At 40.8% G+C, this 24,621-nt stretch overlaps 1 protein-coding gene across 3 annotated transcripts in view; it reads left to right on the top strand.

Moving 5' to 3' along the window:
* The window catches only part of SASH1 (SAM and SH3 domain containing 1), a 272,900-nt gene that overhangs the window by 215,448 nt on the left and 32,831 nt on the right, over window positions 1–24,621 (top strand). For 2 of the 3 annotated variants that reach the window (XM_088455529.1, XM_088455389.1), the window contains exons 9-12: window positions 11,425–11,557; window positions 16,560–16,900; window positions 20,575–20,646; window positions 21,644–21,787. In XM_088455529.1, coding sequence (XP_088311655.1) covers window positions 11,425–11,557; window positions 16,560–16,900; window positions 20,575–20,646; window positions 21,644–21,787 — 690 coding nt within the window. The remainder of the gene's footprint in view (window positions 1–11,424; window positions 11,558–16,559; window positions 16,901–20,574; window positions 20,647–21,643; window positions 21,788–24,621) is intronic. The other variant, XM_088455448.1, reaches the window with a different exon arrangement.

The following is a 24,621-nucleotide window of genomic DNA, read 5'->3' on the forward strand; positions in this document are numbered from 1 at the left end:
TTTTAATGTTTGTCATACTTGCCTACTTTTGAAAAAGTATTTCAGGGAGATTGTGAAAGCAACACCTATGAGCGCGACGGTAATGTGGACGTGTGCTGCTACATCTGAGAGGTGTGTCATAAAAGCAGTTACCAAAATCTACTTGGTGATGAAAACACACTGATACTTTTCAGAAAATGCATGTAGCCATAGGGATCATTGTACCCAGTGTTCTCCCCAAAACATTTTTCTAGCCGGGTGGCATTAAGAAGTAGCCGGGTGGGGGCCTTCCCAATGATAAAATGTTTTAAATTCTGACCTTTATAATGATTTAAACTTGGGGCACTCTCCCCGGCTCCTATACGCCGCAATGCGAAATGATGGGCACTTGCGCCCTGCGGAACAAACAAGTGAATCATTCCCGGCCACTTTAGGCTAATTGAATTCACTCTCAAATCGTTTTTTTTAGTAGAGTATCTAAACTATTTGATTGTCCTTTGCATATCCTGTCCTAGCTAATTCAGTAGGTGGAATAGGTCCAATCTACAGCAGCTGACCAGTCCCTGTGGGTCTGTGGAGTGACAGGCATAGAATGTGTCATCCATGTAATAATGCTTGTTTAGCTCTCCAATTAGGAGCAGATAGTTGCTGCACCTCTTGGACATGCACTAATGCATTGACTTCATTACTGGCTGCTCTTCCCTTTATATGCTGATTACAGTATATATTGGGTGGAGAGGATTTATCAGATGTTCTATTACTGGAGAAAGAACTGGCTCAGTAACCTATCTGTTAATGAACCAATGCAACTCCCTCATGCCCCAATGCGCCGCGTCCCGTCGTCCAGAACCCTCACTAACGTGTCCTTATTGCCGGAAGACAAAGATGCCAGACGGACTGAGAGCCTCCAATGGGAAGACCATGTGACGTCGGCGAAACCTGACTTCACATTCATGTCTGTGGCAACAAGGACACGTTGAGGGAGACTGGGCAACAGGGGACTCGGCTTATTGGGGCGAGAGGGAGTGCCGGACAGTAAGTTGTACGGGGACGCGGCGCATTGGGGCAGGGGGGAAGGCTGTTTCGGCCAGGCGATGCGCCAGCTAAAAAACAGCCTGGGGAGAACACTGGTGCCTTATATCCAATGCAGGGAGATTATACTAATGATCCCTTTTGAATGTATACATCTGGGTTTTTTTGGGTTTTTTTCTGTATATAACACTTCATAATGGGGGTAAGGTGCAATCGGGGAGATTACTAGACTCTTCATGAAGAAGGAGATTGCTGCTACTGAGGGAGTCTTCCTGACAATCAGGGAGAGTTGTCAAGTATGGTTTATGTTGATATGGTAAAAAAGTGTGACTGTTATTAATTGGTCAGTAGTTCTTTCAATGCTGGCTTGGACAGTGCAACATACCCTTACCTGATTGGCTGCTGATTCTGCTTCTGTGGTTAGGGCTCAGATATGGGTGTAACTCCCATAGGTGCAAGGGGTACAACTGCTATGGGGTCCAAAGCTGAGGGGGGCTTCTTCCTTCTCAAAGTTATATACAGTTTTCACCATTGGGTGGATACATACAGGGCCGCCAAGAGCCAAGACGGGCCCCAGTAATAGGGGGCGTGGCCTAATCTCGGGAGGCGTGGCCACGCCCCCTTGCCGGAAAATTATATAAAAAAGATTTGCAGCGCCGCGCGCCGGGAAGGGGGGCGCTCTGAGCCCCCTCAGCCCGGCGCAAAGCCAGGGGGGGCACGATTAGTGTGATCGCTACCCCGCACAGGCATAGGTGACTGCTGTGGCTGCTGCTCAGCAGCCACGAGCAGTCTCCAACTGCAGCTCAGCACACGCTGTGTGCTGGGCTGCTGTGAGGGAGGGGGGCGGCGTCGGACCCGGGCCCCCGCCGGGCTCATCAGGAAGCCCGGCCCGGGTAATCTGTACCCGCGGCCCCCCCTCTCGGCACCCCTGGATACATAGGGGCCCTTACAAACTTTGCTATTGGGCCTTCAAATACCTATTTACGCAATGGTCTCTGAGTCACTATTGTAACACTGAATTTCTATGGAAATGCTCTTAATACTACATATACTTTTTATCTAACTATCTATAGATGTGATAGTTATTATTATTATGAATTTCTCAGTCATTTTCCATAGGTTGTCAAAATATGTTGCTTCCTAACCATCTTTCTAATTCTTTTTATGTAATTTATCTTGGTGTAGCCCCCATTTGATCATTATGCCTTTACAGTACCACATTGTTAAGCTCAACTGCACAACATAAAGTACATATGGGTCAATGATTTTGAATTGCTATGTACTGTATGAATTGCACTCATGCTACTGTTTTCCTGTGAGGAACAAAACAACTATTGAAAATAAGACATTTAAATTTAGCCTACTTACAGAAATATTTTAATCTTGCTAGTCTGCTGTGGCTGATTTTGCATAGTCTATATCTTTCATAACTGAGTTCTGGTATTTGTGATGTCTATTTAAACAAGTTGAATATATGAAGTTTGTTTCTTGCTGCAAGTGCGTGCCTGGAGCATTTAATCATTACGCTGTTGACATTTAAATGCTAGGAAGGCCTGTGTTTCCGCATAACTCCTCCCACTTCAAACTTGCCTAAACAGAGATTGCAGACTTTGGCTCTTGACATATTCTGTGATGTTGTTAACAAGGGTTCCTTTATCATTTGCAGTAATAGTAAAGATTTCATATTGCTGCAGTTTACCAGCTAGGGCAGCTGTGCAATGCTTACCGCTACACTGGTCAATCAATCTCTCTGCACATGCATATGACCCAGTTTTGCCGGTTCACACATGCTCACTGCACTGCAAGCCCTGACTTGAGATTCAAATTGCTGAATCGTTAAAAAAGGAAAAATAATAATAAAACATATGTTTAAAAAAAAAAATACTAAATACTAATAATAATACTGCAGCATTTAATCCATTAACAAGCAATAAGCAATAACAGCATTTTAGAAAGGAGACACATAGGGACCAATGCAGTGTTGAACGTATGCCCATTTGTGGAGTGTTTCTTACACTTGTTTGCACTGTGGATGCTCCACAATCAAGCATATGGAAATACATGCTATGCAGAATTAGACGCATTTCAGTGACATCTCCACTTGCTGCTGGAGGGTCGTAATGAACGTGTCAGCAGTATTGCTGGCTATGCAGAATTGTCAAAACGCAAGTGGCATGTATCAAACCAAGCGTACAAATATATTCTGTCCGCTCACAAAAATGTGAACAGCTCTGTCTATATGGGCAAATATACACATTTAGGGCCTGATTCAGACCCACTCGCGAGCGGCTGTCCGCTCGCAAGTGGGTCGATGTTCTGGACTGAGCATGCGCACGACGGAGGGAGCTCCGTCGTGCGCATGCGCCAGACGCGACGAGCGAAGGAAAGTCCTTCGCTCGTTGTGTCCGATCAAAGGGGGCGTGCTGTCAATGTTGATTGACAGCACGCCCCCTTTGGTGGGCGTGCCGGGGGCGTTCCCACGGGAACGCCTCCCGTCAAAAGCCGGCCCACTGACATCACTAGTGATGTCAGTGGGAGTGATTTTGGCTCTGATAGAGCCAAAATCACTCCGGAGCTTGCGGTTGAAAACCTCAACCGCAGGCTCCGGCTCGCAATTTCGATGGTCGCGATGGTCACGACCATCGCGGCCATCACAATGCACGCTCGTATAGCCTGTGGGTGGTGACCCACAGCTATACGAGCGTCCAGGAGGACGCTCCATTTTCATGGAGCCCGGCCCTCATTCAGAGTGTGCGCTCTGCTCAGAGCGTACGGCTCTGAATGAGGGCCTTAGTTCCATATACACAGATCGGGAGCAGTTATGTCTGACTTGCAGCAGGCCATTAATAAGTAGGAGAAGCTAGGTTTACAGAGGGAGACTGTTGAATTTAAGTACAGTTTGTAACTGGTGTGATGGCAAATTAGTGAAGGTACTATGAAATATGTGTGTGTATATGCTCATGTCAAGGTAAGGGATATATTAGATAGTAAGCTGACATTAGGTAATCATAGTCAACATGTTGAATGCAGAAGATATGGGCACTGTCCACCACAAACAGAGCCTAAATGGGTACGCTAGTGTCGGAACTGGACTTTAGATCAAAGGAAGGATGTTACCTGGTCTGATGAATCCCATTTTCTGTTGCATCAGGTGGACAGCGGGTACTTGTGCATCTTTTTCGTAGGTAAGAGATGGCAACAGGAAGCATTGTGGGAAGAACGTTAATTTGATACATACCACCTACTGTATATAACATCATTGTGGACCAGGTACTTCCTTTCATTGGAACAGTATTCTCCAATGGAAGTAGCCCTTTTCAGCAGGTTAATGCACCCTTCCACACTGCACAGATTGTGCAAGAATAGTTTGAGGAACATGAAGAAGAGTTCAGGGTGTTGCCCTTGCCTCCAAATTCACCAAATCTCTATTTAATCAGTCTATTTGAGTGACTGTGGTATGTGCTGGAACAGCAAGTCTTATCTGCGGTGGCTCCACCTCATAACTTATAGCAGTTAAAGGATCACCTGGTAATTTCCTGTTACCAGAGACCACAGGTCTTGTAAAGTCCATGCCTTGTCGTGTTAGAGCTATTATGGTGGCACGCAAAGGAACGAAAGCATATTGAGCAGATGGTTATAATGTATCATGACTGTAAATGTAGGGAATTTAGACTTTTACACCCCTATGAGGAGACGTGACTGCCGCCATCATAGCTGCTGTCTCCGCCTCTACCTGGAGGAAGTTCTCTCTCCTCCAGACCTCAGCACACACAGGCACAGGAGATTTCACAGGGCTTGCAGGAGTCCGGCCACCCACTAGGGACACTGGATGCAGAGCAAAGATACCCCAGCATAAGGGTGGAGCCAACTGGATTGAAGATCTGAAGTGTATACACAAGGATGGATGCTGCAGTCTACTGGTAAGTGCATAGTGTGGGACGTCACTAATACTACTACCACACACACACACACACACACACACACACACGGACATCCAAAACCTTGACAACCACCTTTAGGGTGAGGGAAACTTATGGTGTGCACTCCATATGGGAAGAGACCCCCCCCCAGCAGGGGTCATCTTACACATAATCAGTAGACACTACACTGCAGACACGCCACAGGGAGATATCACCACTATTTGGAATACAGACAGTGGAACACCCTAAAGGGGCCCACTTATCTCGCCAACAACTTTTCTGACAACGGACTTCCCACACTGCACTTTATTGATTATTTAATGGGCATTGTATTGGGATTGCCTGGAGCACTGTGTCTCCATTTTTAGCAATCTAATAAACAGAAACTCACTCTATACTGTATCAATATAAGGGAGTACATATATGTGCAAACATACACACTTCGATGGACTGGGCCCTATGCTGACATGAAAGAATGCTGACTGTGTGTCAAAAAAGATTGGATGGGGAGGGGGGAGTGCTAAGAGGTGTATTGGAATAAGTAATAAGGAGTAAATACACCTCTTAGCATCCCCCCTCCCCCTCCAATCATCTCCTATCCACTCACTAATGTTTTAGTACTTTTAGATCAACACCTTTTTTTTCTAATAAAAAACTTCAAGTTTGTTATGTGCAGCTGTGTACAGGGTCATTTATATATAGTTTTTGTTTTGACAACGAGTCAGCATTCTTTTTCATGTCAGCATACGGTGCAGTCCGTCGACTTATGTGTGTGTTTGCACAAATATGTATTCCCTTATATACCTGCAAAATTTATATACCTGCAGAATATTTAGATCCTGGGGAATCTAATCTAGGACATGCAGCCCCCCCCCCTTCTCTAGTTTGAGTGAGCGCCGGGAACCCCGACTTGCCATTTCTATACTGTATCAAGTCACTCCATTATCGCCTTAGATACCATACACTCTAATTGGTATCATCCTTTGGCCACGCTGTATTAGACCATATACTGTTGCTTATTTTCCACTCAAGCATACCAGACCCACTCAACATACAGAACCTGTAGTGGGGTAAAGATTGAAGTGCTATAGGGGGCACAAAATACCTGAAAGCCTACAAGGCCCGGCCATGGGTTAATTATAATACGGCCCCTGGTGGGGGTGTCCTCGTCCACATGACAAAGGCCACACCCACACAGCACTGGTCACAGCTCCTCCCCTTCTCAGTATAGGCCCTTGAACATTTTAAGCCCCTGGCCCATGTGACCTTTAATCCGACCTTGTTATGCAAGTATGTACTTATGTTTTAATGTATGTGATAAGGTGGGTACACACCTGACAGATATATCTGCAGATGATGGTCATTCATACACACTGAACAACCATCATCTGCTTGTGCCCTCGGTTCCCGGCTGCCAGTGGGCGGATCGGACGCATGTCCCGCCCCCCTTTACGTGGCTGCCACTGTGTGTTTATGGGCGGTCTGCAGACCGCCCGTACACACTTGCCGTTGCACAGATATGTCTGCAGACATATCTGTCCATCGGCTGTGCAGCACTGCCAATGCGATATGTTGGTGAACGACGACATTCACCGACATATCGTGGGTCCACACTGATCGCCAATTGTACAATTGATCGCCCAATGTATCTGTCAGTGTGTACCCACCATTATACAGGATAGATTTAGCAGATAATGACTTTAGTAGTGTTTTGCAAAACTGCACAGGCCAAATAAAAATAATAGAGACCTGGCTTAGAAGGGGAACACAATTTGTTTGCCTATGCACCAGTCACAGAACCATTCACATGTAAATCCTTGACATTGTGGATATGAGACGTTTGAACATGCATCAATATATTTAAGTTTATGTATGGACCACAAGGTCACAGCTAAGCGAGTGACCAAAACACATGCAACAATGGACACTTTGCTTCCAGCAGTATTTATTAAGCATGGAATATCAGAGTATATTTAAAAATAAAACAAACTTTAATTATAATATATAATTATTGTATACCGCATAATTTGTAATCCGGTAAAGAAGGCTTGTTATTAATTGACATGAGGTGTTAACAGCATTATGACGTGTTGTGTTTTTACTTCAAGTAGATTAGCGGAAGTATATTGTGTATGAACTGGCATTAGCACATGACGTGTTCCATCTGCTGTCACTGCTGCTGGAGAAGAGATGCATTTTTCTGTTATTGTTTTATTATATTGTGCTCTTGAGGGGGAACATCTGGGATACAGCACATTTGATCAAACACAAAAGTGAAGGAAATAAATGAGCAAACATCTGACATGAGGTTGGGGAATATCTGCCGAGCAGCTATAGGTTTCTGTCCTAGCTCTTTAACCAGTTGAATACATTTATGGAAATTCTATGATGAAGTATTTTTTAATACAATTCTGACATACTGTCCCTGCTACGTTCATTAGTTAATTGGGAGGATTTAGTAGTATGTATTATATTTATATCCTGAAAATCACTTGTCATTTATAAGCATAAAGTGTACTTCACGCACAAAAAAACATCACTGTTTATAGAAGGAAATAGCGATCTGTTCTACCAATGAGAATTTTAAATAGGCCTGAAGTCCTAATTCTGACCAAACATACTTTTTAATGGAAAGTGGAACGGACTACAATGGGTCAGTAAGCAACTGAATAGCTTTAATCTAGTCATTCAATAACCACATTGAAGTGCAAAAAATTAACTTGTCCATGTCAAATGCTCATCTCCTCAGTGAGGGAGCCATCATATGGGCATGCCTCTCAAAATTTACCAAAGCAAAATCGGGATAAAAGTACAATACCGCAATTCAGCAAATCCTCCCCCCAAACTCACACAAACATGTCAACCCACTTGCACCAAATTACCGTCTCAATTTCTGCCTATTTTAAGCAAGTTCTGACCATTTATTTGTATACGATCTGGGTCTGTGCAGGCTAAATAAGAACAACTGGAAGGCCTGATCTCTTTATGCACTCAGCCTCATACCATTCCCCCAACACTTAGACATGAAAATCAGGACAAAATATGCCACACTTCCAATCAAGCCAAACCTGCACCAGCCGCCTAAACCCCGTCCAGTGAGGCTCACTTTTGGGCCAAACTCAATCCCCTTCAAAGTCTGAAAATCAGGACAATTGGGATTCATACTACTGTTGTACCAACTATGACCTAACAGGATTGACTTTTGATTGTTTATAATGATATTTTGTGGTATAGTATAAGCTGCACACCATTGTCTAATTTCATCAGAAGATTATGTTGGCATCCAGTTACATGATGGCACTATCCCCAACCTGGATCTTTCTTTCCAGTGGATGCACTACTTGCTGATATTTATATCAAAAGAGGAGCGTGGCATTAAATCAGCACTTCAACATGATCGTAACATTGCTTAGAATGCTCAAAATATACATGTGAGGCAGCATTCAAATTGTATGTTCTATTTTTATAAGGGAACTGCATGAAAATTTATAGCATTTTAATTTATGCAGGGTAAAATTTCCACCTTTAGGACATATTTGCATCTAATCCTAAATGGGGTACTGCTAGTATTATCATGGCAAAACCTAATTAGGCAGCAATTAGTTACCTGGCTCCTCTTCTCCGGCGCTTTCGCTCTGAGGCCCAGATTTATCAGCGAGTGATGTTCTTGTTGTCACTCGTTACTAATCTTAAATGGTGCTCCAACCAATCGGCTTCTAACTGTCATTTTCAAACATATGACAGGAGCTGATTGGTTGGAGCACAATTTAAGATTAGTTAACAAGTGATAACAAAGAATGTCACTTGTTGATAAATCTCTACCTGAATCTGCTAAAATAATTCCGTTTTGCTCATGACATTTTCTAATATCCTTTAATTTTTCTACATGGATTTGCTTTTACACTGTTTTGAGAAAAGTGAGATTTAGAACTAGAATTATTTTGTTACAGGGAATGTTAGTCTAATATTGGTCATTACAATTTTTAAAAATTCCTACATGCCTACTCTCCCGGAAGTTGCAGGAGGCTACCGATTTTTCAGGTATCCCCTAACACTCCCTGGAAGAGTAGGCACTTCTCCCTCATCCTGCCCATTTCCTAGTGAAGTGGGCAGAATGGGGAGAATTTTCAGTGGTCCCTGAGTAGGTGGCGGGGCTTAATGCCTCAAAAAGTCTGCCCCTCATTGCCCATCGGCTTCTCTTCTTCGGGCTTCTCTCGGAGGAAGAATGAAAAGTAGGCAAGTATGGTATCATTATATGTTTTAACTGAAGTGTTTTTACTGATGCAGGGTAGGCATGCATCATTTTGTGCAAAGGGGTGCGATATTCCATCTTCCATTGTAACAAATAGGGCGGGGATGGGCACAAGATTTATAGGTTGAATTGTTTGGCTTGCAGTACCCTAATTAATAAGAAATCATGAGTTTCACCAAAGATATAAAATGAAAGAGAACAGGTTACCCATCGTGTTGTTCTCTTCCATTTTATATCTGTACTTGTATACAGGGAGTTTAACACACTCCTTTGAATAGCAGCTGAAGGCAGCGCTGGTGTGGCCCGATGTTGTATATGCTTGACCAAAGAAATAACCATCATTTTCAGTGGGCATTTTATCTCTTTTTTTCTTTATTTTTTAAACCCATATTACCAATTTCTTAGTCCTTAGCAGCTTCAGAATTGTATGAAGAGAGAGAAAATAGGTAGAAAATAGATGAATTTGTTTTTATGGGGTCGATTCAATTAACTCACCCACGTGAATAAGTGCGGCTATATGCAGTAGCTCTGGATTCGCTGATTTTAGTTTGCAGGCTTGCAGCCCTATTGGACTATACAAAAATCACAGAATCCAGGGAGAGATTGGCCCTTGCATTTAATTGAATTGAGCCACATATAGGAAAGTTTAGATTGTTGATGTAACTTTTTCCCCAATGCTAACTCTTTAGCAGTTTTTTTTACGTGGCATTATATTTGAATTTTTTCATTTGTTTACGTGTGTCCTAACCAAATGTATACCTGAACTGGCAACTAAAATAATGCCTCTTTATTATTCATATAAACTTATTTTGACAATGAAAATAAAACTTTTTAAAAACGGATTTCCCTCAGATCTTTCTGAGATAACGGTCCCAATCCACCTGGCTATATATCTACACCTACATATACTGTATTATGGATGTTGTATAAGTGATCCTCCCACCCCCACTCATATATTATACAGCCATAACAGGCTCAGTGTTCCTTACCGTCCGGAAGCAAGGAGCTTATTTTAAAATGGCCCAGGAAAAGGGAGATGGGAAGTAAAACTCTTGTTGCATGCTATTGTTAACTTCCCACAACATTCAGAGAGAGAATCCTGTATTTGTGGAAATAGCATTTGGAACAACCAACTAATCATCTTCGTAAGTGAGAAAATGCTAAATCTTTTTCAATATCGTTAAACTTTTTTTAGTATAAATCTTGATGTTAAATGCAGAAAAAAATTCAAGAAACTAAATACCTTTCTGTGTGAGCTTTAAGAACACTGTGTAACATCACTCTTTCTGTGCTTTTGTAGCCACATTTACTATAATGTTTATTAAAATACTTGAATGTTGTCTTGCAATTTCTTTTTGAGGTACTTAAAAGGAGTTGTCCCCTTTAGGACAACCTTTTGTCACTAGTTCCTCATGTAGCAGTAACAGGAGCTCTTGGTTGTTACCATAAAATATAATTTGGAGCAGGCAACTCTTAAGTTGGGTACACACCTGAACAACGGTGCGACCCAGCAATGTGATGAAACGATATGTCGCATCACCGTACACAGTGCATGATCCACTGTGCAATGGTGCAATATATTGTTACACGTCTAATGTAAGTTATACCACATCATCCGTGGCATTGTCCCATCTGATGTGCAGCATATCCGATTGGGAAGATGCGACTACCTATTTCATTGTATGATGTACTGGGTGGTTTTCAGGTACCACACTATACGATGGTCATTCCGATCTGTTGCGGACAATATATCTTATAGTGTACCCAGTTTTGTGGATTGGAGGTGTGTAAATAAGGGCAGCACCTGATTGAATGGCTGCACTACCTTTTTATTCCTATAACTGGGATATGAGACACAATGTAGCCAGGGAGTTTGTTGCAAAGTGGATAGCCTTGTTGACAAATGTTTACTTCTTTGGCAATTTTGCGTCTTATGGCAATTTTTTGTTAGGTATTTAAAGCATCACACTGGTGTTTATTCTGTTTCTTCTAATTGCGTGTATGTCTGTTTTGACAGCTAAAATGAAATTTTCATTGAAACAAACATATATTGATGATCTTATATTAAATGTACATTTTTTTGTTAGTATGCTGTTTTTAATCCGTCATTGCTATTAGGGCTGCCATTGGGACTGGAATGTGTTTGTGTATTGGTAAGATGTTTGAACAGCTCTATTCTATCACACCCCACCACTTTGTAGTCTTGTATCTATTTGTGTGTATGTTTTCCTTCTCCACTAGTCGAGAGAACAGTCTGAAGACGAGTCAGAGGAGTCGGTGAAATTCAAGAGACTCCACAAGCTGGTGAACTCCACTCGGCGAGTCAGGAACAAACTTATCAGAGCAGAAGAGATGAAGAAGCCAAATCCAGAAGGTGAATACAACATGCCAAAGTCTATTGTTATGTCCATAGTTGATGTGAAGTATAGATAGATAGAAGCAAGAAATATGCTAGAGAAATATAAGATCTCATTTATGTGTGTTATATTATTTGCACTGAAGGTAAATTAAATGAATTAAAAAAAAACCTGCAATAGACAAATAACAGAACATGGTTGATGCATCAGTATTAGATAGCATCTTCAACAAAAAAGGAGAAAATAACCTCTGGCGCTATAGAAACAATGATGAGGTCTATATTACAAATATAGGGACAGATACTCCTAGCTGCTGTGATAAAAGTTGCCAACAAAACACCCAAATCAATATCCAAAAAGCACAGCGCTGGGGAAAATCTCTTAATCCCTTATTGGTGAGTGTGAAACTATTCCACTGTACACATCACTACAATAAATTAATAAATCAGTAAAAATAAATCTAAAAATGCAAATGTGCCATTAATAATAAGTCAACACAGAATAATGGTATATAAAGATATTAGAGTTAAAAAATCTTAAAAATTTAGACATATTCATGTATAGTGTGGGTCCAATACACATTGCACAGTGTGTGAAGAATATATTTCACAAGCTGTGAACCCAAATACTAAATCAATCTGGCTTTGTGCCGATAATTGCAAAACATATAAAAGATACAACTGGCAGTTCTTTAATGTATCCTTGTTTGCACATCAATTATGTTTCATTTAGTAATTCATATCCACATTTGTCCATATTTGAAAGAAATAGAATGTCTCCCGGGACAATTAAGAGAAAAATGAAATAAGTATGTTGGATGTGGCTCTTGTTATCCACTAAACATGCTCCGATGAGAGAGAGTGGTGATTTTATGGAGCATAAAGCATATAACTACAGCCGCGTCTGGCTAAGCAGAAATTGTTATATCTTCTCCAGTATAATGTGTAGGAGGAGAATATTCCATATTTGTTGTACAAACAGGTTCACCGATAAATTAATTAGCAGCGAGTGCTTGCAGGTAATATATCAGCAGTCACTGCTGCAGATACGGGACCTCAACCGCTCCAAAGTGCCGTGCTGCTCCCCCGATATGGATGTGAGGTGTTGCCTTCAGCTGAAATTGAGGCCGCTTACACCGTGCTTGATCCGCGGTAGTTGAAGCACTCGCTTTACAAGCCTGCGCGGTCTCGTGTAAAAAGCGCAGTAATAGCCGGGCTGGAGGAAATGTCCAATGATGTTCTCTAACGCGTTTCTTCCTTGATAGAATTTCATCAGAGGGGTGCATCTTCAAGCTTATATTATAAAATATACAGCCATGGCCAAAAGCTTTCAGAATGACACAAGTATTGTTTTTCACAAGTTTGCTGCTTCAGTGTTTTTAGTCCTTTTTGTCAGATGTTACTTTGGTATACTGAAGTAAAATTACAAGCATTTCATAAGTGTTAGACTTGTATTGACAATTACATTAAGTTTATGCAAAGATTCAATATTTGCAGTGTTGACCCTTCTTTTTCAAGACCTCTCCAATTTGCCCTGGCATCCTGTCAATCAACATCTGGGCCACATATTGACTGATGGCTGTCCATTCTTGCCTAATCAATGCTTGGCGTTTGTCAGAATTTGTGGGTTTTTGTTTGTCCACCCGCCTCTTGAGGATTGACTACAAGTTCTCAATGGCATTAAGGTCTGGGGAGTTTCCTGGTCATGGACCCAAAATTTTGATGTTTTGTTCCCCGAGCCACTTAGTTAGAGCACCTTGTCATAAGGCAAAAGTTAAATCATGCTGGAAAAGGCATTGTTCGTCACCAAACTGTTCTTGGATGGTTGGGAGAAGTTGCTCTTGGAGGATGTTTTGGTACCATTCTTTATTCATGGCTATGGCCCTCATTCAGAGCCGTTCGCTATTTGCGTTCGTTCATTCAAAAACAAGGGGTGGCTATGCAAATGATCCGTTCGCACATTGCAGTCTGTTCACACCTCTAAGTCTGAACGAGCGAGCAAAACATACGCTCTTTTATTTCTTAAAAACGCCCCCTGGCCGCTCGCACCATACGTCATGTCCGCTATTTATTAGATTAATGGAGTACATCGAACAGGATATGAACTGCTCGCTATTCTTGTGGTTGGTTTTTTCAACCGTTATTTTGCGAGCAGTTCTGAGTTAAAAAAAACCAAGTGACGTGGTCATTGACGCTGCTATATTAATTATGCACACCCATAAAACGCCCGTTTTGACCTTTAAGCACGCCTGCGAACGGATCTCCACTCCCCGTTTTCAAGCACCTTCCCCTGTTACCACCCACATACGCCTCATTCTGTCACTCAAAATAGCAGGCACTCGCTATATTGCATACAAATGTTTTTGGGCCGCACTGACTGGTTCGCGCATGCGTACTAAAAACCGTACGCATGCGCAGATGTGCGAACATCGCTCGGAACGAACGTACTGCCGCTAGCGAGTGGCTCTGAATGAGGGCCTATATTCTTAGGCAAAATTGTGAAGGGGGCCCACTTCCTTAGCTGAGAAGCAACCCCACACATGAATGGTCTCAGGATGCTTTGCTGCATGACACAGGATTGATGGTAGCGCTCACCTTTCCTTCTCTGGACAAGCGTATTTCCAGATGCCCCAAACAATCTAAAAAGGGATTCATCAGAGAAAATAACTTTACCCCAGTCCTCAGCAGTCCAATCCCTGTACCTTTTGCAGAATATCAGTCTGTCCCTGATGTTTTTGCTGGAGAGAAGTGGCTTCTTTGCTGCCTTTCTTGACACCAGGCCATCCTCCAAAAGTCTTCGCCTCACTGTGCGTGAAGATGCACTCACACCTGCCTGCTGCCATTCCTGCACTGGTGGTGCCCCAATCCTGCAGCTGAATCAACTTTAGGAGATGGTCCTGGCACTTGCTGGATGTTTCTTGGGCACCCTGAAGCCTTCTTCACAACTATTGAACCTCGCTCCTTGAAGTTCTTCACGATCCGATAAATGGTTAATTTAGGTGCAATCTTACTAACAGCAATATCCTTGCCTGTGAAGCCCTTTTTGGGCAAAGCTATGATGACTGCACGTGTTTCCTTGCAGGTAACCATGGTTAACAATGATTCATTGATTTCAAGTTCCATCCTCCTTTTAAAGCTTCCAGTCTGTTGTTCTAACTCAATCAGCATAACAGAGTGATCTCCAGCCTTGTCCTCGTCAACATTCTCACCTGTGTTAACAAGAGAATCACTGACATGATGTCAGCTGGTCCTTTTGTGGCAGTGGAAATGTTGTTTTTGGGATTAAGTTCATTGTCATGGCAAAGAGGGACTTTACAATTAATTGCAATTCATCTGATCACTCTTCATGACTTTCTGGAGTATATGCAAATTGCCATCATAAAAACTGAAGCAGCAGACTTTGTGAAAACCAATACTTGTGTCATTCTTAAAAACTTTTGGCATGGCTGTAAATAAACCTCTTTACTTGTATGCTAAATAGACAACATCATAAGCATTATTTGTGAATAAAATACTACAAAAAACGAATGTTTGCTGCTTTGTTGGTATGGCAGTAGCCCCAACGTCCATATAACTAGTCTTTGAAGGGAGTGAAACTGCTGAACTATTTTATCCCATTTTCCCCTTCAGTTCATAATAAGCAGAGTGAGTTAGATGACAAGGCAGCAGACACAGTAGGATGGAGAAGAACGGCTGCTCCTCCAGACAAAATTCTGTATAACAGGAAAGACCTTTCTGAGTGTGCTCTTCAATATATTTGTTAGTAATTAAGAGCCTGATTAAAGAGTGCATGCAAGCAGCTGATGTTTAATGTATGCGCATGCATCTGAGTCGCCCTCCCCATGCGCTCCAATGGTTACTGCTGGGAGATGCAGAACAAATTTGGATGCAATATCTCTGGCTTTGAATGGCCATTCTTGGGAGGTAACGGGGGTGGTTAGGCAGCTGCCGCAGTAGCGCAGACAAAGGGTGCCATGTTCAGGTAGAGAAATTGCACCTTCCATAGGGCTGGTACAAGCTTTGGTGATGGTCCCTTTAAAAGAAGCACTAAGACAGATTAGCACCACAGCCACTGGATGCTCAGTAGGAAGAGCATTGGTCACAGCATTATCATGTGCACCTCTGAATCGAGCCCTAAGGGCTATAAGTGCAGGTTTTTAGAAGTGGAGATGTTGTCCATAGCAACCAATCAGATCTACTTAACATTTCTTACACACCTTCTAGAAGATAATAGCTAGAATCTGATTGGTTGCTAAGGGCAACATATCCACTTCTAAAAACCCACACTTTAGTAAATATACCCCTAAGCCTTTAGTATTCCTTTAAATAAAGTAGCATCTGGGCAACCAACTTGATATTTTTACGTGTACAGCACTCATATGTTAGATACCGAGTTAACATGTACATGACAGAGAAATATACATCTGGTTTAGACACGAGCATCAGGATGTGCAGATTTTCCAAAGAATTGGGACAAGCCAAAACTAGTGAAAGTTTGGACATGTGTTATATATTAGTAAATTTAGACCACTAGTACAGTACAACTATTTTACCTCCTGCACCGTTCTCCACTATATTAACTGTTATTAGCTATAATATAGCATTACAATACAACAGTTATTATAGTAACATTCCAGGATTATTAAGCTGCCCATCCACTTAACGATGCGGGAGACGACGGCACGATTACGATGCCGTAGTCTCCCGCGGGGTGAACTGCATACACTGAACGTTCACATGTTCAGTGTATGCAGATCAATCATCCCCGAACATGGCAACCTGACGGCGGTCGTCACGTTGACCGTCATGCTCGGGCGATGATTGATGTTAAAAAAGACCAGCAGGCACGCGCATCGCTGGTCGTTTTTAACCTTTTACTGCCCGATTTGCAGGCAATTACCAAGCGATGGAGCGATAACGACCGTCGTTATCGCTCCATTGCTAGGTTTAATTGCCTAGTGGATGGGCAGCATTAATGTTTTATATTGTTTCAATAAAGTGTGTTTTTTTTTTATCCCAGGTCTAGAAGACACACTTCACAGCACTCCTGTTGTGGATGATAAATCTGCTCTTTATTCCGGTATCCATAAGAAGCCACTATGTAGAGATAATTCACTGGAGAAAACACAGCTAGGAGGCGTTTCATATTCCGTGTCCCCTTCATCTGAAAACTGTGACACAATGAGTGTCAACCGAAAACTAGTAAAGACTTTGAGCAAAACTGAAGGGCGTGGTCTCATCAAGCCTCCCAAGAAGATTGGAACATTTTTTTCCTATCCGGAAGATGAAAAGTCCCAAAAAGTTTCTCGCTCCATGACAGAACGAGAATTGAAGAAAAGCCTTGGTTCTTTAAGTCACGGGGTAAGTACAGAGAGTGTTTGCTTTTATGACAGAAACAAACACAAACATCACCTTTTGGTTTCTCTGGAAGAGGTGCAAAATATCAGGAAACAGATAAGGTTGAAGAAACTCGATTCTAATTATTCATGTGCTAGAACTTTTCTCTGTCCGCGGCCTGCTAGGAAAGGAACATCCTCTCCAGTTTGTGATCAGCAATCATTCCGTCAAAGATCCAAAGGAGGCAGCAGTGTCTTTCCAAACAGAAGGCCAAGGGGCCGCACAGTCAGTGAATTTAACATAACCTATGTTGTCGAGAGGAGTTTGTACAGTCATTTGAACCTAACCAATCTTGTGCGACCTGTCAGTGACAGGACTCTTAGCAAGGCTGAGAAGCGATGTCTGCTGGAAGAGGAAGAGGAGGCTGAAAGAAAATGGGCTGCAACAGTGGACCGTTGTACTAAAAGGGTTCTCTTGAGAATCCATCAAAAGTCTGTGAGTCGATAGAGTTGCCTTGATGTTGGCCTTCCTTCTCCTATTGAGCTGCAGTCAGCGATGACATTACATAACCCCACCCACATATGACCTTCACTTTAGATTTGCACATTTTTCCACACTACATAGATGCCAAATTAATTGCTTACCAGTGATCATTTATTACCACTCATTGCTTAATGAACTGTGAACATTTAGAAGCAGTGAATAGCATTCTCTTCAAATATATTGGCTCTCTACATGCTTCCAAATAATATATTCACCATTCCATTTAATAGTATGAAAGAAGCTGTAAAAAAATATATAAATTATATATATTCGATCAATGAATAGCCTTTCAAGAGAAGTCTATGCTCACACATATTGGCCATAGCAATGTATAATAAACAATTCCTATCAGTATCTAATGTGTACTGTGGAAAGACGCCTGAAGGCACCAGCATTTAGTTCTACTCTGACAGTGATTCTTCTATTCCTTTTAAAAGATTTTATTGCTTAGCTCTTACTTGTGGCAGCTTCTTGGCTGTAATGGCTATGTACTTTAACCTCTTACTGCCTCATATGCCCCATTAGATGTGTATGTGAGACAGGGATTTAGAGTTAATTTATCTTTATTCTCTTACTGACACTACGTATTCCTGCGTCACACAACCCAGTCCTGTAGCACAAGCAGGAAACCACACATTTTCTGGAGTGCAAGACATGGCTGACTGCAACCCCTGGGAAATGGGGGCAATTCATATTCTGTGACCGTGATCATCCTTTGTGATTTTTTTTTTTTTCTTTGGACAACATTATACATATCATGTTGTTATTTTTTAATGACGATTCTGCACTTGATTGCATGAGCATTCCATTGCTACTGATCATTTCATCTACTGCCGCAGTAGCAGCCTGCCCTTGTTTCTACTTACGTATGGCTTTTCCAATAGATTGCTATTATAAGGCACTGTGTACAGGAACAGTTCAGTAGTGACATTAGTAACCTAACGATAATTGTACTAATCAATATGAGAAAGTATATACCTTTTTAATATGGGCATCTGCAATTAGTTTTCTTTCTAGAAACCTTTACTTATTAAAAAAATATGGAATGATCTAAATTTCTAAGCTGCTAAAATGGTTTGGGATCTATTATTGCATTGTAGTTTTGTATTATAATACATTTGTTTTTTTGTTGTCGTATATTTAAATCTATATTATCTGACCTGATACAAGGGAGGTCTTATTTCTAATTTAATGCAAAAATATATCCACTGTATAAATATTTATTTACTGGTTTACATTGCGATGTCATTGTAATCGACACTCAATTGCTAGTTTTGTGTCGGGGAATAAAGTTCATTATAGATTATGAAATCTACAATTGCCTCAATCTCTGTGATTTTGGAGATTTTGGATTATTTGAAATCTATGTTTGGTGGAAATAGACTCTCAAACTTCCAGCCAACTCCCTCTCCCTTTACAAAGTTGCGGCACAGATTTATTTATTTCCCTAATGTGGTTACAATCCTTTGTTTTTTTTAAACCTGGCATTTTTTCTGCTTCCTCCAGCTGCTTAGTATGTTTTCTTTTCACATAGATTTCTCTAGTGCTATGATGGAGCCTAAACGGCTTTGTTTTTCCCTGATCACTTGGACAAAAGGCCAGCTAAGCAGTATATTTCCTGCGCCCATAGTCACATATAATAATGAGGAAATGGAGGAAGTAGCAGATGCAATGTGGAACAGGCAAGAGTGGACAGGAAGATCTGTTTTATGGGCAATATAACTGGTCTAATGCTGTATTCATCAGGAGGGGCATTTAGTTTGAGCATTTTTCTGAGCTGTTACACTACACACAGCAGGTAACACTGTGCAGGCAATAGACAGTGTGTTACATCTTTGGTCTATGTTACAACTGCTGTGAGTATTGTATCCGCTTTGGTCATAGTACTCGATATATCAGTAATCAGTCTTGGAGAAAGAATTCCATGGGCTAATATTAAACCTCCTTGCGTACTGTACATTCTGTAGTGGGGCAGAAGGGAATATTGTGACATTGTACATTATACTAACATTGTACATTCTAGCAGCGGTCTATGGTGCTAATTAGATACGTAACTGGACAATACTGTTAACTGCACAAGTTAGAATTATGGCTTCTTTAATAGTTACTGATTAAGTGCTCTTTTTGAGCCATGATTTATATGGGACTTCAGTGAAAAGTCAGTCATGTGAATGTAAATCCATGCATAACTTTTGTATTACGTCTAGTATTGGAGCAGTTATACTGTGTAGTTTAAAATAGGATCCTGTGCATGATCTGAGTCTTCTCCTAGAATAATATCACATATTTACTCACTGCGATCATTTATCTGAAGAATGCTGTTCTACTTAAAAAGAGAATACGTTTCCCATTGGATTCCTGGAAGACCATATCTTTTGTTGGAGGCGCATAAGAGTAGATCGCACATAATCTATCTGTGGTTATTGATTGTGCACTTCCTAATAATATATTTTAGTAATACTTGCTGCCTTTTTGTGGAAGGTGTTGTCTTGTTGAACAATTACACATCTTGCCATTCATAGCCAAGATTTTAGCAAACTGAAATAATAGAGTATTAATTACATTTATACCACTACACCTGAACACTTTGTGGGTATTGTTTGTGTTGAACATGCTAAACAAGTATTACAATGGTCACTTTTTCCCCCATGTCTTCTGAGTCTTTCCAGAATCTGTATAATGATGTATATAGCTGCAATGCATATCTGTAAGTAGGGAGAAAGGACAATGAACAATGAGCCATGTGCTTCCCATACGTTGGCTCATCCTGCAGGGATTCTCAATATGATTGAAAAATGACTCTGTAGGCTTTGATGAAGGGTAAAAACAATGCAATCTAAAAAAAACTTTTCATGCCTCAAACCAAAATGAATTATGAAGGAAACCAATTAATATTTTAAAGTGAATGAAACCTCATCAATTGCCATTTCTGTGTGAGCATGAATCACCATGGTGAAACATCAAATATATCAACTTTGTTTATTTTTTGTTTTTTTTTTCAATTTCCATCTTTTACAGTGGCATATGTTTTTATTTTTGGGCTGTTTGAAGTTATTTTTAGATTAATTTTGTATTTTCTTTTTTTAATCTCCTTTTTCTATCTCATGCTTTTCTCACTTCCTACCACTTTCCTACCTGTCATGTTCACTCTACAGAGGACCTGCAGCTTTGGCGGATTTGATCTAACCAATCGCTCGCTACATGTTGGAAATAATGCAGAATTATTGGTGAGTTTATCTGACTTTACTTATGTTGGCTGTTTTATATAAAATATTCCCTGCATCACAGATTGTTGCAGAAGATGAGTATGCAAATATTGTGGGAGAAGGTGAGATGTCCACTTGTGTTATTGCTTTAATGAAGACAGGGCTGCATGTGATGACAAGGGCAGTGTCATAACGGGATGGAGAAGGGAGGTCACAGATTGAGGGGGAAATGTAAGGTTCCTGTGTGCTGATACACACATCTGAGGTTATTATAGTAGGAAAATCTTGCTCATACCTCTGTGGCTTTCTAGCAAAAACGAGTGCAGATTTCCTTGCCGGACAACCCACGTAACATTAGCATTGAATTTGAACCTTTGCCACTAAGTTGATAGTGGGAGGAGCAGGGGCCCCAGCAGCACAAAGTAATGATGTGAGGCTCCTACCAAACTGGTTCAGAACACTGTGGTGTCAAACAATGAAGTTCATACAGCAATATTGCTGAGACCCAGTACCCTGACAATTTCAGGTCTCTATTACTCTTTGAAACTTGTGCTCTGAGTTCTCTACTGCCATCCACACTATTGGCTAATAGATTTATCAGACACGATGGATGGTTCGGCACTACATATTTGAAAGGTCTCCTTTTCTGCGTGTGCCACTGCCTTGGGTTTCAGGAATGTGACACAGCCATGGGAAGAACTCTGGTTTGAGCCTTGCATAAAATAAAGGGAATCAATATTTCTCCTTCTACATGCTCTAGATGTTTAGATTAATTCACTGGAAACTCAACATAAGGTTTCAGAAGTAACCCTAGACAAAAAGCCAGTGTATATTCAGTTACAGCCGGAGACAGTTTTGAAGTTGAAGTGCTGGATCTGTAAGGCTTTGGAAATCCGAGTATTTGTTTAGCAGGGAAAGATGATGTTTATTGCAATCACTCATTGTTGTATTTTTTCCCATAATGAAATCATGCTTTCTCCCACACTGGAAGTGCGTATGACCTGATTTACTCTTACAGGAGAAAGATGGAGAGTTTATATACAAAGAAGTTCTCAAGTCCCCCACCACACCACGAATCTCACTGGGTAAAAAAGTGAAGTCTGTCAAAGAAACCATGAGGAAAAGGATGTCCAAGAAATACACAAGTTCTGTGTCAGAGCAGGTCAGTAGGAAATTTACATTCCTTTCCTGCAAATTGTTTATTGAAATTGAGCTGATTTAAAAACAGAAATAAGCCTGTGAATTCTGGAGTCCAGCTGTGTTTGGAAGCCACATTGGCGGTTAAAATAAAGCTCTACAACAGCTACCTAGCATATGGCTGCTGTGTATGCCTGTTAGCAGTCTGCCACATAGTGCATTTCATGACAGCGGGAGAGGGAACATTGTCATTAGTATATGGTATGTTAGAGCTGACCCATACTCTTTACCTGTTGTTCAGCTACAACTGGCCAGTCACTGTGAGGTTCATACGCTAAACAGACCCCGTTACTTATAACCTCTATAGTGGCTTTCTGCAACATACTGATTCATTCAGCCCTGTTTGCTAAATGCAGCAATAAGACTACTCGGTTAAATAATTTGTTCCTATTCTGGTTACAATTATTTGAATTCATATTACGTTATAACATGACTTGGTACACAAATAGCTGTACTTCTCAGCAAAGGGAATCAATTGCACTCTATATCTATTACACTTTCCTGTTAAATAAAATGCAAGCATGCAATACATTGCTAATGTTCCAAACACATTAATCACAAGTTAACAAGCACATTTAAATTACACTGAGCACTGCGGCTTAAGGAAAACTCTGTTATATTTGTCATTTAAAACACTTTCCTAAATCACTGTGTAAAAATGTTAACCACAAGGGTAGATATATTTAATGAAATAGTTTTTTCTCTGTATATTGGCAAATGCTGCCCTCTAGCTTTGACACTGCTGCATTACAATATACTCATTCTGTGAAAACGTGAAGAACGTTATACTGTACAATGTACTTTCTCTATGGATCATATAACGGTCTTACCTCTACCAGTATACATTGACACTTCAGTCAACGTAGGTCATTTAGGAACATTATATTTGCTATTGACAGAAATCTATACATTTGAGAAGAAATCAAATTAGTTCTGAGGGCTCATATTTTTTTGTCTCTTATTTATAAATGTCCGACATGTTATGTTGTGCTGTCTGTGTTCTGGCTGTAACCCAGGGCAGTACTGCACACTCTAGGTGAGACTGAGAGCTAGATATACTGTTGTGTTAATCCGCATATATCCTGGCGCTGCTCATTGGTTCTGAGATTTTCCACCATGCAGTTTTGCTCTGTAGCTAATCTCATCATTAATATAATTGCATTTATTGATATAGTGTTAATTAGCAAAATTTCACACCCAGAGGAAGTTTGAAATGCATAAATCTGTGGCAATCTGTCATGAAAGGAGCAAGCAAGATGCATACAGCATTGGGAGAGCTGGATATCTCTATATATTAAATGTAGCAGAGATCTGACATATCTATGACTAATCCCTATAGATGTGTCATACTGACAAATTGTAACTGATTGCTGCACCCATGCCACCTGACAGTGGCCATGTGCCAAGTTGGCTACTGCACATACTGTTTTATCTGCAACTGGTTATCAGTATCTGTGTTTGTTAATAACAGCATACCTATAACTGGAGGGTTTTTACTACAGTATCTTATATTCAATAGTACATGATGATCAGAACACATTTTATACATATTATATGCTAGATATATTTATAAAACCTGTTCACATTTTACATTGTTCATGTATTCATTACTATTCATATGAAAACTTGTTAAGCTGGTAAGAAAACTACTAATACAGAATATAACAGGGCTACCAATGCATGTAATAATAACTACTAACTGTACATAACTAAAGGTAAAATATTTTATGTATCAGGCAGTGGTCAGTATGTAAATGGCCATTGATGAATCTGGCCTGTAGGCCTATAGCTCAGCTTAATAGCAGTCAGCGAAGCACTGTGGATTACATTAGCATCCCATTAGGGCAAGGCTGCCTCTGTAATGGACAAATTGTGATGACTTACAGAAAGCAATGCTTCACTGCATAGCCTTGCAGAACAATACTGCATAGATACATATCAATCAATTTTTTTTGCTGGTGAAAGAATGTAACAAATACAGTTTTAATAAATGAATGTTGATATGGGGTTCATAGCCTCAGTATAAATTGATGAGAATCGTGGTGCTCCAGTATTTCCGCATTCAAATGTGTATTGTCTTGCCTAAATTGGGACACTTGGGATATATGCATTTGGGAAGAAGTCAACAGACGACTTGCTGAAGCTACAGAGAGCAAGTGACCTAGTCAGTTGCAGAAGTACGGCCTTTGCAGGAGGAGCACAGCTATATGGCAGAGAGGAGTGTGTGCTCCAGTAGCCTGCAGCAATTATCAACTCTCTGCATGCAGGGTGAAGCCCAAATGGGGCAGCAGAAGAGCAGAGTATTTGAGCCCAGCTTAGCTATATAGTGTTTTGCCTCTGCATACATTATTTATTCTATATTACTATAATAATTGCAGAAATAATAGTTGTTTTAGGCCACAGATCACCCTGCTTTAATAAGTGTTCACTAAAAGCCCCATAGAACCATACTGAAGTTGTTCAGTGCCCCGTGGTAGTCTGACACACAAAACACACAAAGAGGTTATTTTGGTTGAGAGATCACGTTGTGCCTTCTTATATTCCAGCTGAGTTGCTACTGTGGAAATTAAATACATTTGCTGCTGGTCTTGCAGAATGCAAATTATAGGTTTCCTTTTAACAAGCTTTATGAGTAGTCGTAAGTTCCATGTACTTGGCCTGTCTGAACCCTACTTGGCGTCATTCAAAAGGCAAGCTACTGTTTCTGCACATTGTAATTTTCCTTAGCTAAACAGTTTGTCTATGCTAATACTGAGTTGGTGGCCGAAGTTTATTGCCTACTCAATATTTTAATAGGTC

This window comes from Taudactylus pleione, unplaced genomic scaffold (assembly GCF_031769625.1).
Source record: "Taudactylus pleione unplaced genomic scaffold, aTauple2 ptg000006l, whole genome shotgun sequence".
NCBI classification, from domain to species: domain Eukaryota; kingdom Metazoa; phylum Chordata; class Amphibia; order Anura; family Myobatrachidae; genus Taudactylus; species Taudactylus pleione.